This window comes from Sminthopsis crassicaudata, chromosome 3, assembly GCF_048593235.1.
Source record: "Sminthopsis crassicaudata isolate SCR6 chromosome 3, ASM4859323v1, whole genome shotgun sequence".
NCBI classification, from domain to species: Eukaryota; Metazoa; Chordata; class Mammalia; order Dasyuromorphia; family Dasyuridae; genus Sminthopsis; species Sminthopsis crassicaudata.
In genome coordinates, this window is record NC_133619.1 from 640476236 (window position 1) to 640492637 (window position 16402).

At 44.9% G+C, this 16402-nt stretch overlaps 1 protein-coding gene across 1 annotated transcript; it reads left to right on the forward strand.

Moving 5' to 3' along the window:
* The first annotated feature begins 10940 nt into the window (after positions 1–10940).
* LOC141564488 (testis-expressed protein 101-like) lies at positions 10941–13168 on the forward strand. Its single transcript, XM_074307021.1, has 5 exons — positions 10941–11025; positions 11110–11262; positions 11560–11733; positions 12428–12580; positions 12666–13168. The coding sequence occupies exons 1-5, from the start codon at positions 10941–10943 to the stop codon at positions 12908–12910; spliced, it is 810 nt and encodes a 269-aa protein (XP_074163122.1). The 3' UTR covers positions 12911–13168.
* The last annotated feature ends 3234 nt before the right edge of the window (positions 13169–16402 follow it).

Genomic DNA, 16402 nt, shown 5'->3' on the forward strand with positions numbered 1-16402 from the left:
AAATAACAACAAAATTCATATGGAAGAATAAAAGGTCGAGAATTGCAAGGGAACTAATGAAAAAAAAGTCAGAGGAAGGTGGTCTAAGTGTACCTGATTTAAAGCTATATTATAAAGCAACAGTCACCAAAACCATTTGGTATTGGCTAAGAAATAGACTAGTTGATCAGTGGCATAGGTTAGGTTCACAGGGCAAGATAGTGAATAAAAATAGCAATCTAATCTTTGACAAACCCAAAGATCCCAAATCTTGGGATAAGAATTCATTATTTGACAAAAACTGCTGGGAAAACTGGAAATTAGTATGGCAGAAACTAGGCATGGACCCACATTTAACACCACATACTAAGATTAGATCAAAATGGATCCAAGATTTAGACATAAAGAACGAAATCATAAATAAATTGGAGGAACATGGGATGGTTTACCTCTCAGACTTGTGGAGGAGGAAGGAGTTTGTGTCCAAGGGAGAACTAGAGACCATTATTGATCACAAAATAGAACATTTTGATTACACCAAATTAAAAAGTTTCTGCACAAACAAAACGAATGCAAACAAGATTAGAAGGGAAGTAACAAATTGGGAAAAAATTTTTACAGTTAAAGGTTCTGATAAAGGCCTCATCTCCAAAATATACAGAGAATTGACTTTAATTTATAAGAAATAAAGCCATTCTCCAATTAATAAATGGTCAAAGGATATGGACAATTTTCAGATGATGAAATTAAAACTATTTCCACTCATATGAAAGAGTGTTCCAAATCACTATTGATCAGAGAAATGCAAATTAAGACAACTCTGAGGTATCATTACACACCTGTCAGATTGGCTAAGATGACAGGAACAAATAACGATGAATGTTGGAGGGGCTGTGGGAAAACTGGGACACTGATGCATTGTTGGTGGAGTTGTGAAAGAATCCAACCATTCTGGAGAGCAATCTGGAATTATGCCCAAAAAGTTATCAAAATGTGCATACCCTTTGACCCAGCCATACTACTACTGGGCTTATACCCCAAGGAAATACTAAAGAAGGGAAAGGGACCAGTATGTGCCAAAATGTTTGTGGCAGCCCTTTTCATAGTGGCTAGAAGCTGGAAGATGAATGGATGTCCATCAGTTGGAGAATGGTTGGGTAAACTATGGTATATGAATGTTATGGAATATTATTGTTCTATAAGAAATGACCAACAGGAGAAATACAGAGAGGCTTGGAGAGACTTACGTCAATTGATGCTGAGTGAAACGAGCAGAACCAGAAGATCATTATATACTTCAACAATGATACTGTACAAGGATGTATGCTGATGGAAGTGGATTTCTTCAACATAGAGAAGAGCTAATCCAATTCCAATTGATTAATGAAGGACAGAATCAGCTACATCCAGAAAAGGAACACTGGGAAATGAATGTAAACTGTTATTTTTACCTTCTGAATCCAATTCTTCCTGTGCAACAAGAAATTCGGTTCTACACACATATATTGTATCTAAAATATACTGTAATATATTTAACATATATAAGACTGCTTGCCATCTGGGGGAGGGGGTTGGGGGAGGAAGGGAAAAAATCTGAATAGAAGTAAGTGCAAGGGATAATGTTGTAAAAAATTACCCATGCATATGTACTGTCAAAAAAATGTTATAATTATAAAATAAAATTAAAATTAAAAAACAAAACAACAACAAAAAAAAAAAACAATGGTGCCCCCATATCTTCTCCCTTAACCCCTCTCTTTCCAACCTTCTTCTGTGTTGACTTACCCTCTTATAATGTAAGTTTCTTAAGTTCAGGGACTATCTCTATGGCTCTTATCTCGATAAAAACAATGAGTCAAATTCTCTCCTCTACTTTTCTTTCTGACTCCTTCGTCTTCTCAATATTCAAGAACTTTAAAATATAGATTTGGAAGCAAAAATAATATGACTCCTAATACCTTATTTCCCTGTCAGTCACCACCCTGGAACCCATGAAAAGTGAAGGAACATTAGAAATTAAGGATGGGATGTTTCCTGGAAAGCCAAGTCAACAAGCATTTATTAAGCATCTACCATGTACTAGTCACTGTGCTAAGTGCCAAGGATATAAAAAAAAGCAAAAGACTGACCTTTTCCTCAAGGAACTTAAGAATCTAATGAGGAAAACAATATGAAAACACCATGTATACATAGGAGAAAGAGAAGGGAAGGTGCTAGCACTAAAGAGAATCAAGTTTCAAAGTTGGGTCTTCAGGGAAGCTTGGTATAAAATGTGTGGAGCTATGTTTGGGGTTACTACATCTCCACTCCAATCTGGAAGCAGCCTTGGAAGATCACAGTATCCCAAATGTTTCAAGTCAGTTGTAAAGAATTTTATTTAAATGTACATGAACTGAGTGAAGTGAGGAGAACCAGAACACTATACACAGCAACAAGAAGATTATGTTATGATCAATTCTGATGGATGGGCTCTTTTCAACAGCAAGGTGATTCAGGACAATTCCAAGAGTCTTGTGATGGAAAAAGCCATCTGCAACTGCAGAAGGGACTGTGGAGATTAAGTGTGGATCGTAACATAGTATTTTCAATTTTGTTGTTGTTGTTGTTGTTTGCTTGCTTCTTATTTTCTTTCTCATTTTTTTTTCTTTTTGATCTGATTTTTCTTGTGCATCATGATTGCGGAAATATGTATAGAAGAATTGCACATGTTTACCATATATTGGATTACTCTCTGTCTAGGGGAGGGATGAGGGAAGAGAAGGAGAAAAAAATCAGGAACACAAAGTTTTACAAGGGTAAATGTTGAAAACTATCTACCCATGTTTTGAAAATAAAAAGCTTTATTATTTAAGAAATTTTTATTTAATATATTTTGCTTGGACAATATGTATTGAGGATGAACTTTTTGCCTTCCCTGGTATGGATACTCATTTGTCTCAAAATGATTAATGTGGAGAAGATTTTGGTGAAAAATATAGGAATGGAAACTGTAAGGGTAAAAAAGCCTCTAGAAGCAAGGAATGCAGTTCAAGGCATGTGGGAGGACTTGAGGTTTGAGAGGTTCTGAGGCTCAGGCGAGTCCTACATGGAGGTGGGGCATAGCCCCAAGAGGCTGTGTCTGATTCCAGGTACCATGCCTCCCTCCTTAGTGCTCTCAAAGCCTAGCATGCCTCCCTCCTTCTTCTCGGGCCAATCCCATTATGCCAGGTTCCTAGAGGACTTCCCCCTTCCCCCATATCATCAGTGGGGTATAAATATGTGCTATCTCAGAATAAAGTTCTCTTTCACTTCACCCCTACTAATGGTGGTCTGTCTCTATGGGATCCGGGTTGGTGCCCGAAGACAGGTTAAGTGTAGCCTAGCCATGCCGTCGACGGACGGGCATTAAGAGTAGCTCTAAGGGGAGCTACCAGGTTAGAGTAGTCCTAGGAGTGTAACAGAAACAGGCAGGACACTAACTCCTAGGACTCAACCAGGTAGTTCTCATTCAAATTATTCCAACAAGCCACATTAATTCAGGTGTTCCATGTATGATGGCCACATGGTTAAAAAAAAAAAAAAAAAAAAAAAAAAGGAACCGCATTGGAATATTCTTCTCTAAAATGTAGTGTTTTCTGAGAGCAGGTTTCTTGAGGGACTTCTGGAGCAGCCTTTCTTTCAGTTCAATGTAATAATCACCTCAAACACAGCCAGGGAGTTAAAGTCCAGATCCTTTATTTTCTCTTTCCAAGTATTGTCTCTTTCCTTGGGCCTGGTTAGCTTACTTAGAGGCCTATTTCTCTCCTTGGTTCCCAGAGCTCTTGCAGCTAGTCCTTTGCCTCTGCCTCTAACTCTCTCTGAATCCAAAGCCTCCAGCCAGCACAAAGGTGGAAAATGGAATGAATCTGTCTCTGCCTCTGAGAGTGGGCTTGTGGGTCTGGTCCTGAGAGCTTTTTGCTTATATGCTGTACATCACATCACTAGGAAACCATTATTTGTTGTAGGATTAAATCAATGCTAAATTAGATTTAACCATTGTCTCCTCAATTCCACTTAGTACTTTGTTTCAAGTTCTGGCCCATAACATTTCCTTGTAGGATCAGATCAATCATACTGAACCATGCTAAATTAGATAATTATTGTCTCTATCAATTCCACTGTCTTAGTACCTTGTAAGAATCATATCATTTCCCACTTTCTTTTGATTTAGAATATAGGTGGTCATGACTTTCCTGATTTCTCAAGGAGATGAGAACCCAAAAAAAGATGTTCACACCTTCCCTGACTGTTCAGAAAAGGAGTGAAAACATCATAAAAACAAGTGATCACACCCTTCCTGACATCTCAGGAAGGGAGATGAAAACACAAAAGGAGATGGGAAATCAAATCAGATTAGCAGGTTTCTGAAGGGGCTCACTCATAAAACAGGTATACATAAATCCATTAATATGGGAGGTATTACACATATGCAATTTATGTACATAAGCACATAGTAACATAACACAGGCTAGTAGTGATGTAACAAATAACCTGAATCAACATGAGGAATTATACATGTCCATAAGTCCTAGAATAGTCCAAAAGGAATCCATTGTCCATTAGTTCATGTGCCAGGAATCCAATAATTCTTGCAAGTTTTCAAGTTCTGCAACAGTCTTTATCAACAATTTCTCATCTCAAGTAATCCAATGGTTCCTGCTGGTTTTCAAGTCCTGCAACAGTCTTTATCAACAATTTTTCATCTCAAGGAATCCAATGATTCCTGCTGGTTTTCAAGTCCTGCAACAGTCTTTATCAACAATTTTTCATCTCAAGGAATCCGATGATTCCTCCTGGTTTTCAAATCCTGCAACAGTCTTATCTTGTGTTAGAGAATCCAATGATTCCTGCTGGTTTCCAAGTCCTGCAACAGTCTTATCTTGTATTAGGGAATCCAGTGATTCCTGACGGTTTTCAAGTCCTGCAACAGTCTTTATCAACAATTTCTCATCTCAAGGAACCCAATGATTCCTCCTGGTTTTCAAATCCTGCAACAGTCTTATCTTGTGTTAGAGAATCCAATGATTCCTGCTGGTTTCCAAGTCCTGCAACAGTCTTATCTTGTATTAGGGAATCCAGTGATTCCTGACGGTTTTCAAGTCCTGCAACAGTCTTTATCAACAATTTCTCATCTCAAGGAATCCAATGATTCCTGCTGGTTTTCAAGTCTGGCAACAGTCTTATCTTGTGTTAGGAAATCCAATGATTCCTGCTGGTTTTCAAGTCCTGCAACAGTCTTATCTTGTATTAGGAAATCCAATGAATCCTGTAGATTTTCAAGTCCTGTAACAGTCTTATTTTGTGTTAGGGAATCCAATGAATCCTGCAGATTTTGTTCTTAGATCTTCTCCTTTGTTTCCAGATTTTTCTTTTTTTATGTTCTCTCCAGGTGCTTGTGCCACCCATCTGTTTCCTTTTCAAACAAGCAAACCCTTTCTCTTAATCAGTTAACCTATCTAATTCTCTTCTATTTACCACTTTCTAGATCTCTCCTCATCACTTGGAAATTGCATTGGAGCTGTTTACACTGGACACTGCCCTGTTGGTTTAAAAAGCCTGTATTCTCTCCAATTGTAATTCCTTTCTGTTATCTGATTGCTTTTCTGTTGGTTGATCATGTAATCCCTTTCTCCTATCTGATTGCATTTTTGGCTGATAGATCACATCAGAGTCCTGAACTTCTAAAGACTCTCTGGGTGTAAACTCAGCTGCCATCTTGCCCCACCTGTCTTTTGTATGATATCTTGGAGCTGGGCCCTGCCTCTCATTTCCCTGGGTCAATGTACATTCTGAAGCCCAGTGGAAGCCCTTGTGGCATTTCGGCCGTAGGGTTTTAGGTCTTCTCTCACCTTGTCTTTTCATTCTATCTCTTTGCCTGCACTGGGCTCTTAGATGTCCAACTTTTCCACATTGAAAGCATCGACGAGTTTCTCTAGAAGTCCCTTGCCAAGAAGGACTCTGTCTTCCCACGTTTATCATAGTCTGTGTATAATAAGCACTTGTGCCCACTGTGGCACAGTGTCTTATGAGCTCCTCTAAAGGAACATCTTTGTGTAGTTCCCATATGATTCTTTTGCAAATCTCATTAGCATTTTCCTTAGCCAGATGTCTGGTCATTATTTCTGTAGCTGCATTTTCTCCAATGGTTCTTGTGACAGTTGTTTGCAGATGTCCCACAAAATCAGCAAAAGGTTCATTGGGACCTTGCTCTATTTTTGTGAAGGCTTCTCATCAATCTTTTCCTGGAAGGGTACCCCAAGCTATAAAAGCAGCAGTTGCAATCTGCTCATCAATCTGTTCTGAATTCTCTCCATACTGACCTTCACCTGCTATTTGGTCATAAGTGATTTTTATATTAACTCCTGTTTGCCTATTGCTTATGGCTTGAATCCTATATAATTCATGATATTCCGAAAGCCACAAGTTTTGTCCAGATTTTAAACATGGCCTTGCTATGGATTTTCAATCACTGGGGGTTAGGATTTCATAAGCCAAATTATCTAATAACATCTTAACATAAGATGATGTAGTCCCATAAAGAGTGCGACCTTTTTTCAAATCTTTAACTTTTTCCAAATCAAAAGGAGTGTATCTTCTCATTTTTTGACCTGAAGAGTCAAGCGCTTCAATCACAGGGTATGCATTTATTTTAAAATCAAATATATCCTGTCCTTCTCTCTTGACCAATGCCTTTTGTAATCTTGTCATAGGCTGCTTAATAGGTGATTCTGTTTGTGTCACTGCCTCTCCCCCTCCTCCTTCTCCCTCAACTCATGAAGGGTTAATTGAGGGAGGGAGGTCAGGGGATTGGAAATGCTCCTGCTGTGAAGTGCCACACTCAGAATTGTACTGAACTCCATTCTTATCTGATGGTTCATTCTTTTCACCAAGTTTATTTGGCACCTGTCCCTCTTGTTCTTTCTCCTTTTCCTTATTCTATAACTTATATAATTTCCTAAAGCCAGTTGCATTAAATTATATGTATTAAGTGTGTCTTTGGAAATTGAGTCAGGTCCATTTTTATTGTAGAATTGACATAGTTGTTCTCCTACTAATTTCCACTCCTCTAGATCCAATTCTTTTTCCTTAGAGAACCAAGGAGATGTGTACTGTACAGTTTCTAAAAGTTCAGTCATCTGCTCCCAAATTATAATTAAACCTCGGCTTTTCATGACCCTGACAATGCTCTCTACACATTTTCTTTGAAGAGAAAAAAAGGTTGTTTTCCAAACATCTGTCCCATTTTAGCTGAAATACTATTTTAGCCCTTTAACAAAGTTTCCTTCTTGTACTCACCCTAATTTCTGAGTCACAGATGAAGGCGCCAAAATGTAATGTTCTTCTCTAAAATTTAGTGTTTTCTGAGAGCAGGTTTCTTGGGAGACTTCTGGAGCAGCCTTCCTTTCAGTTCAATGTAATAATCACCTCAAACACAGCCAGGGAGTTAAAGTCCAGATCCTTTATTTTCTCTTTCCAAGTATTGTCTCTTTCCTTGGGCCTGGTTAGCTTTCTTAGAGGCCTATCTCTCTCCTTGGTTCCCAGAGCTCTTGCTGCTAGTCTTTTGCCTCTGCCAGCTTCTGCCTCTAGCTCCCTCTAAATCCAAAGCCTCCATCCAGCACAAAGGTGGAAAATGGAATGTATCTGTCTCTGCCTATGAGAGTGGGCTTGTGAGTCTGGCCCTGAGAGCTTCTTGTTATATGCTATACACTGAGTACCCACCAATCATTACATCAGTAAAAAACCATTATTTATTGTAGGATTAAATCAATGCTAAATTAACCCATTGTCTCCTCACTTCCACTTAGTACCTTGTTTCAAGTTATGGTCCATAACAATATCTTCTTGTAGGATCAGATCAATCATACTAAACCATGCTAAATTAGATAATTATTGTCTCTATCAATTCCACTGTCTTAGTACCTTGTAAAAATCATAGCACAGCATGAGTGCTTATACATATTGAAGCTGTCTGCCTAGTCTTTTTTCATAACTCTTCCCAGTTATCCTCCCCGTGCTTTGATGCTGTCAGATTATAAAGATTATAAAGAAAAAAATGGGAGGAGTATGTGTTTGAGACCCCCAAACTAGACCTTGACATATAAATGAAAAAAAAAGTGAGCAATTGTTTTCTCCATCTCTGCCTACGGCTAATAGTCTCTAATACTCAGGATCTCTTTGCACTCTGGTTCCCACTCCTGCTGTTCCATTTAGGTCATCCCCACAATACTGATCTTGGTCTTGATTTCAGCATTCCCTCTTTGTGGCTTGGTCACCGAGGTAGGCCAAAGCCAGTGCTTTCCAATCCCAAAGTCTTAATTCACTTTCTGGGACTCCCCATTCTCAGTCTCACATGGAATACAAACAGTCCAACTCCCTAAGTCAGTTGCCACTTGCTCAAATGAAAGCTTGTCCACAGCTGTTTTCTGCTCTCTGAGATTTGTATGATATATGGGAGGCCTTTCTCAAGGGCAAAACAATTTTTAAAATCCTTAGGCTTAACCCACCTGTACATGGGTCTTGTGATTTCCCAGCATCTCATTCCTTTCTTTGACTTGACTTGATTACTGTCTATCTGTATTACAGCTTTCTCCTTTATAACATGATAGGAGCCCTCTCTGGGGTAAATATTGGACCCCTTGCATTGGGAGAACCCTGCAGAGACAGTTTCTATCTGAGATTCTCTTTAGTGAATACCCAAGTTTTGAAGATGTACTAGAAACAAATTAGTATTTTTCTCTTTTGTTTAAGACTGTAAGTAGTCTGTTTTTCTTACAAGTCAAACCAGTTTCTTTGTGACAACTTTTCCAGTTTCTTTGTGACAACTTTTCCTCCTTTGAATGCTTCCATCCCTATAGCTGTTGCATTTCTGTACCAGCTGAATTATGAGGCTAGGGAGGCAAGAAGCATCCCTGCTCCACTCATGCCTGGCACTATCTCTAGAGCCAGTTCAAAAATGTTCATTATTTCTCTTGTTCCCTTCAGACAATCTAGACTCTTTGCCTTGATTGTGAATCCAGACAGCTTGCTTGGAGATCCTTATGGGCTGAAAGTCCTGCTGGCCTAGAAACCCCACGAGCTCAATCCCTCATGTCCAGATGCTCTTGACCATTCCTGATGCTTCCCCTATTCTGTCCTCTTAAAATGACCTAGTTATCCAATCGTGGGATGAGTTCAGAACCCTGTTGCATTGTCCCTGAGGAGGCTGGGACCCACTGGGGAAATTTCATATGCTCTTTGGTATTAGGTGCAGCAGATTTGCCTGGATCTCCCTTTGGGTAGGGCCTATTTGCTACTAATGGGAGGGGGGACACAAACAGAAAGACAGAGACAGAGAGAACCCGACACAGAGAAACAGAGAGAGGGATGGAGACACAGACGGAGAAAGAGACAGACAGACAAGCAGAGAGACTGAGAGGGGAAAACCTCTACCCTACTCTTGCCATACTCCAAACTGAAAGAAAACTACATATCACTGGGGCCATCTCACCCTCTGGAAATGACCCATTTTTGTTTGGTGTGTGGGAGCTTCTTTACCCCTTGTTGTTGGGCGGTTTAGGGGGCTCCAAGCAACCGGGCTGTGGGAGCAAAAACCTCTGGGATAGACAAGGAGGGGGGTGATCTTAGTCTTCTCAGGGGGTACATTGGGGAGGGCCTGGCCATACAAGTCTCCTGTGCCCCTCTGAGACTCCACAGAGCCACTGGCCAGGGAGGGGCAAGGTCAAGTTGCTGGGGAAGGCGAGGCCTGAGCCCTTGGGCCCCAAGGCATTGTTTCTGTGTCTGAGTCTCTTTGTCTGTGACTGTGTCTCTCTCTGTGTCTCTGTGCCCGTTTCTGTGTCAGTCTCTCTGCTTGTCTGTCTGTCTCTTTCTCCGTCTGTGTCTCCATCCCTCTGTCTGTTTCTCTGTGTCGGGTTCTCTCTGTCTCTGTCTTTCTGTTTGTGTCTGTGTCTTCATCCCTCTCTCTGTGTCTCTGTGTCCATTTTTCTGTGTCTCTGTCTCTTTCCCTCCGGGTGTCTCTTCTCCGCCTCTGTCTTTGTTCCCCCTCCCCCCCTCTGGCTCCCCCTCCCACACCAGATTTCCCATCCCACCCGCCAAATTGCCCGTGCCCCTGTGCCCAGCTGAATCATCCATTTTTGGAAACTCCCTTGCCCTCCCAGAGCTTCTCTTTCCCCACCCCCGCACTTTTCTTTCCCATTTTGTGACCAATGGTTCTGTCCTACTCCTAGCAATCCCAAAGAAAGTGCCTTCCAAACCAGGAGAAAGGAAGGAAATAAGCATTTATGTAGCACCTGCTGTGTACCAGGCCCTGTGGTACGCATTATGCAATTATTTTCTCACTTGATCCTTACGGCACCTCAGAGACCTCTAGGTGGCGCCGTGTAGCGCATGAAGCGCATGGGTGGGAGGCCGGGAGTTGCAGACTCACTCTGGACAAGTTTCTTAATTACCTCATCTGCAGCACGGGTCTAACATCAGCGCTCGCCTCCGGGTCACTGTGAGGCTAAAATGAGGTGGCTGAGCGTGTCCCAATATGAATACCGGCTGCTTTTAATCCTCCGCACCTTAAGAAGCCATCCTGCCTCCAGACTGACTTCCCGGCCTCCCGTGCGGCCCCAGACTTGCTTCACCCACACCCACAGCCCCTCCCTTTCTCTCCTCAGCCGCCTCAGCCTCTGCTTAGCCCAGAAGCCTTAGCAAAGGGGTAAAGGACAGGAAGAATCGAACCAATGGGTGGGGAGGAGGAAAGCGGAGAGGCGGTGCTTTCACTTAGAGGTCCCGCCCCCTTTCCTTTCCTCCAATGACGCCTCGAGCTTGCTTCGCGGTGGTGACCAATAGGCGCCAAGGTGCATGCCACTTTGCACCCTCGGGTAGCTCCACCAATGGGTGAGGTCATTCTTTCCCGCTTCAGTGGAGCCGCCCAATAGAACGTCGCCCCCTCTGGCACCATGGGTCAGAGCGCTGCTGCAGAGACCATGGCGGGGAAGCTGCGTCTGGGGGCTGCGCTCTGCCACTTGTGGTTCTGCCTCAGCAGTGCGTGAGCCGGGCCCAGCCGGACGTGGGGGAGGGTGGGGGGGGGGGGCGCCTCGCAGGCTGACCGAGTCTCCCCCCCCACAGGCACAGCGGAGCTTCGCTGCCACCAGCTGCCGCTCACCCAGCTCGGCCCGGCCCCCGGCCCCAGCCCCGGCCCCGGCCCCGGCCCGGCCTCGGCTGTGCAGGAGTGCGAGAAGCTGGAAGTGTGCCAGCACACGCTGCTGCGGGTGTCCACCGGTGAGGCTGGGCCCCGCCCCCCAGGCACCCCCCCCCCCAGCCCCAGCCCCTCCCCCTCCTTCCCTGCAACTCCCCCCTCCCCCCTCCCCCACAGCCCCGCCAGCAGTCCCTAGGCCAGAATCACCAGTTCCCTCCCCTCAGACTCCTTTTCTGAGCCTCCTATCCCCCACAATCCCCCTCATCCTCTTCCTCCTCCCCAACACCCCACCCTCTCCTAGGCTCCACAGAAGCCCCTCTCCCCCCCAGCAGCCCCTCCCTTGCCCCTCCCCCAGCGCCGCCCCTCTCCCCTCCCCCCAGGCCCCGTGGTCGCCTCCTTCCGCAGTAAGGGCTGCATCCTGCCGGGGCTGCAGACCACCGGGGTGTCCCAGTACCGCCAGCCCCCCGAAGTGAGCATCACCCTCTACGTGCACATGTGCCCCACGGACCTGTGCAACGACGACAGCACCTCGGCCTCCGTCTGGAATGTGTCTGGTAACTGGTCCCCTCCCCCCAGGAGCGGGCCAGGGCGAGAGCATTTATGCAGCGCCTCCTGTGTCCCCAGCAGGAGCATTTATGCAGCGCTCCTGTGTCCCCAGCGGGAGCATTTATGCAGCGCCTCCTGTGTCCCCAGTGGGAGCATTTATGCAGCGCCTCCTGTGTCCCCAGGAGCATTTATGCAGCGCTCCTGTGTCCCCACCAGGAGCATTTATGCAGCGCTCCTGTGTCCCCAGCAGGAGCATTTATGCAGCACCTCCTGTGTCCCCAGCAGGAGCATTTATGCAGCACCTCCTGTGTCCCCAGCAGGAGCATTTATGCAGCGCTCCTGTGTCCCCAGCAGGAGCATTTATGCAGCGCCTCCTGTGTCCCTAGCCGGAGCATTTATGCAGCGCTCCTGTGTCCCCAGCGGGAGCATTTATGCTGTGCCTCCTGTGTCCCCAGCGGGAACATTTATGCAACACCTCCTGTGTCCCCAGTGGGAGAATTTATGCAGCACCTCCTGTGTCCCCAGTGGGAGATTCTGGCAGGAGCCCTGCTGTCAGAGAGGGAGGAAATGGCCCCAGGTTTGGACCGGGCCTTCCCCACCCTGGGGCCCCCTGGCCTCCGCTCCCCCTCCTCTGATCTGGGCGCTTCCAGGCTGTGAAAACTGTTCGGGGCCCTGAGAGTCCCCATCTCTGCCCCTCCCCAGCTGGCTCCAGAAACCCCAACAGCAGCACCTCTGTGCCCGGCGGCCCCCGGTGCCAGGCCTGCGCCGCCCTGGAATCCTGCCCCAAGGACTCACCCTCGGTCTCCTGCCCCCCGAGCAGCCGCTGCTACCGAGGGGTCCTCAAGCTCATGACCAGTAAGGCCTGGGCCGGGTCGGGGGACTTGGGGCCCGGCTCTGTGGGGGCCTGTCCGGCCCATCCTCACCTCTTCTTGTCCCTCAGACAACGTCTCCCTGCCCCTGGCCCTGTGGGGCTGCGGGTCCTGGTCCAACTGCAGTCTGCTGGACGGCTTCTGGACACCCGGGCCCATTGCCTTGAGTGAGGCTTGTGAGGACGAGGAGGAAAAGAGGAACTTACTGGGCCGCTGGGCCGAGAAAAATCAAGGGGTTTCACTGGACCTGGGACCACGGCAGGTGAGACTGGGGTCCCTGCTGGCCCTCGGGGGACGCCTCCTTACCCGGCTCTGAGCCCCTGGACCCTGGTCTCTGACCCTGACCCTTCACATGGAGATGAGGCCCGTCTGCACCACGCCTCCACCTCCCGCCATCCCATATTCCGAGCTGGATTCCAGCCAATGGCTGCTGCCTGTTCCTTTCCTGAGGAGCCCCCAGGCCCTGGGCTTTCCTAAGGCTCTCAGCCCTCTCACCCCTCCTGCCTCCACCCGAGGGACTCTGCTTTGGACGACAGACATTACCCGAGTCTCCACAATAAAGCTGCTTCCTCTGCCCTGGTGTGTGAGTCTTTGGGGTGCCCCCAGGCTGCAGGAGCCCTGCCACTCCGACCTTGTGCTTCCTTCCCCCAGACCCACTGGACAGGACCTGGGACCCTTCCTTTCAGCTTAGGCTTCACTTTTTCTGAGCTTCAGTGCTCCAAGGAGATGTGTGTCATGTCCCCTGTGCGCTGGTGGTCTCTGCATGTGACCTTTGTTCAGTCATTCAATTATGTCCCACTCTTCCTGAGCTCTTTTGGATTGTTGGTTTTCTTCTCCAGCTCATTTTACAGATAAGCAAACTGAGGCAAGCAGGGTTAAATGACTGGCCGAGGGTAGCATTTGAACTCAGAGCTTCCTGCCTCCAAGCCTGGCGTTCTATCCCTGCGCCACCTCCTTGCCCTCCCTTCCGTAACTTTAGATGAGCTACCTCCTGGGGCCTTAATTGTCTCATTTACAAAAAACGATCATAAAGCAAAGGATTCATATGAACCTGACACTTTATTCCTGGATCAGGATGTCTCCTGTTTTTTTGTTTTGTTTGTTTTTTATAGTCCCTCCAGCAACTCTTCTTTTTTGTTATCTGCCGGGTGTCAGTACAACTTCAGGTTTGCTGTAGTTTGCATTTAATTAGGATTTGAGCATTTTTTTTTAAATATGGTTTTGCAGAGCCTGGCATTTTTTTTCTGCTTCTCCATATTTTGTGACCATTTATCATTTGAGAAATGGCTTTTATTCTTAACAATTTTAGTCAGGTTCTTACACAACTTTCGTACAAAACTTTGGTTAGAGAAATTCCTGCAAAGATTTTGCCAGTTACGTTTTTCTTTTAGCTGTATTGATTTTGTTTATGTGAAAAAGCCTAAAACTCTAAATAACTATGTTGTAAGCCTCTTCTACACCTTGACATCCCCTGTTCCAAGGTCCCTTCCAACTCTGACATCCCCTAAGGAAGTGATGTGAACTCAAATAGAAATAGAGTCATTGATCTGTAAGAAGGATCTGTACATAAGGATCTCTATGGGCAGCATACTATCTTAGTTTTAAAATGTAATGTTACTTAATACATTCTTGTATTTTTTATTGATTTTGTTAAATATTCCCCAATGACATTATAATTTGGTTCTGGAGTGTTTGGGGCCACATGTTTGATACCCATTCTAAGGCCTCTCCAGCAAAGATGGTTTGTCTTGTAAAGGTCTTCCCACCATTGACTTCAGCCTGGACCCTGTTCTCAGTGATCCGCCCTATTCCTGTCCTTGCTTCTCCATACCAGCAGCCGTATTCTCCAGTTTGCACCGGATCCCTTCCCAATCTCTTATTCTCCAGCCTACACACAGAAATCCACAAGCTAGATCTCAAGAAGAGTGTTTTCTAGGATTTCTTAAAGAAAATAACAGGTAGAATGCTGTTCAGTGTCACTGTGCATTGTGTAGCTGGCCCTGCAGGACTGGATCCTTTTCTTCTGCCTTTCTCCTTGCAGTAAGACAAAATTGGTCCTTCCCAGGCAATGCGCCTCTCCTCCCAGAGGGACGATGTTATCCATTCTGACACAGCCCTAACCTCAATACCCTTCTTTTTCCCCTGCTTGAAGTTACACCCTATTACAATTATTGATTTTTTTATCCTGGGGCAGTATGATGACCTTCAAGTGCACATGAGGGCTCTGCCACTTTGTCAGCCTGAAAATCAGTAGAACAATCACACTAGCTAAGAGCCCCAATTGGGAAGATTCTTAGGGCTCAGGAAAAGGGTTGGCTCTCTGTAAATTTAATTTTGTGCTGATTTCCAACTAACTCATGGTCCCTTTGAGGCAGAATTTAGGATATAGAAAATATTTAGGTAAAAGGAACAAAAGAGTGTCTGATAGACATGAAGAGGGGAATTTGGAGAAAGAGCAGAGTTTTTTGGTTTTCCCCCAAAATTCCCTAAGTCCTTGAGGACAACTGTTAGCTTCCCTTCAGTTTTTCTGCCCCAGTGCCTGTAGAAGCCATCTTCTGCAGCACAACTGGCAGGGCTCCAGCTTGAAGGCCTCACTCCTTCCTCTCAGTCTTGCACATCCATTTATGAATTCTTCTAACTTGTCATACATTTGAAAAATTAGTTCAAAATCATTTCCAAAACTGAAAGAGGAAGTGATTGACCCTTTGAACTAGAAATCCCAGAATGTTGGTCAGTTTTCAATTTCCTATTGCACAAAAAGGGGTTTCACATCTTCCTACCATTATCAAGACCTATGATCCTCACCCTTCCAGCCTCATTACCACCTTCTATCAAAAGGTGTATTGAAAAGGACTAACATACCTGAGGCTGGAGGCCACTGTGGCCCTCTGTTCCCCTGGTGACCTCTCTGAGAAGTAATTTCCTCAGCACTGAAGGAGGCTTTTCTCATAGCAGCCATGAAAAAAGTGTTCAGTAAATCCTCCAGCATCCCAGCCATGATCAACAGGAAACAGTATTTGTCTAAGTCCCAAGTCTGCCATAGCCAACTGGATTTTAGGCAAGTTCCTGTCCCTGGATGAATCTCAGTTTCCTTGAATTACAAGATGAAATAGTTAATCTGAATATTCTCTGAGGGTCCTTTCAACTCTCCTAATCACAACAATAACCAAGTCTCAGATTTAGAAGGGATTCAGAGGTCTCCCAGGGCACTTTGTAAATGAACTTGGATTCTCTGAACACTCAACAGGGGCTCATTCACTCTTGGCTAGAACACTTCCAATGAAGGAGAACCCATGACTTCCCTTTTTGAATTTTGCCGGAGAAGTTTGCCTTTACATGATTCTTAGAATTTCCATCTTTGGCTCCTCTGAGACCAAATTTTAAAAGTTCCAATTTCTCTTTCCAAACAATATGTCTTCAGATGCTAGAAGAAGCCCATCATATTCCCTTCAGCCTTCTCCCAGATAAACATTCCCAAGGTGTCTGACTGTTGATTCCCAATTACTTAACCTGTTTTCTCAACCTGTCTAGTGTGGTTTGGGTGAAAAACTCTAAACTTGGGGTCAGAGAACCCAGGTTAAAGTCCTAGCTTGACAATTTCATACCTATAGCCTCCCATTTCCTCATCTGTAAGATAATATCGAGGTAGATAATTTCCAAAATCCTTTCCCATTTTAATCACCAATCAATGCCATTAGAATCTTGGGTCCTATCAAATGTGCTGGCCTGAATAGGTCCTATCAAATATGCTGGCCTGAATAGGTCCTATCAAATGTGTTGGCCTGAATATCTTAGATTGGAGCTAAAT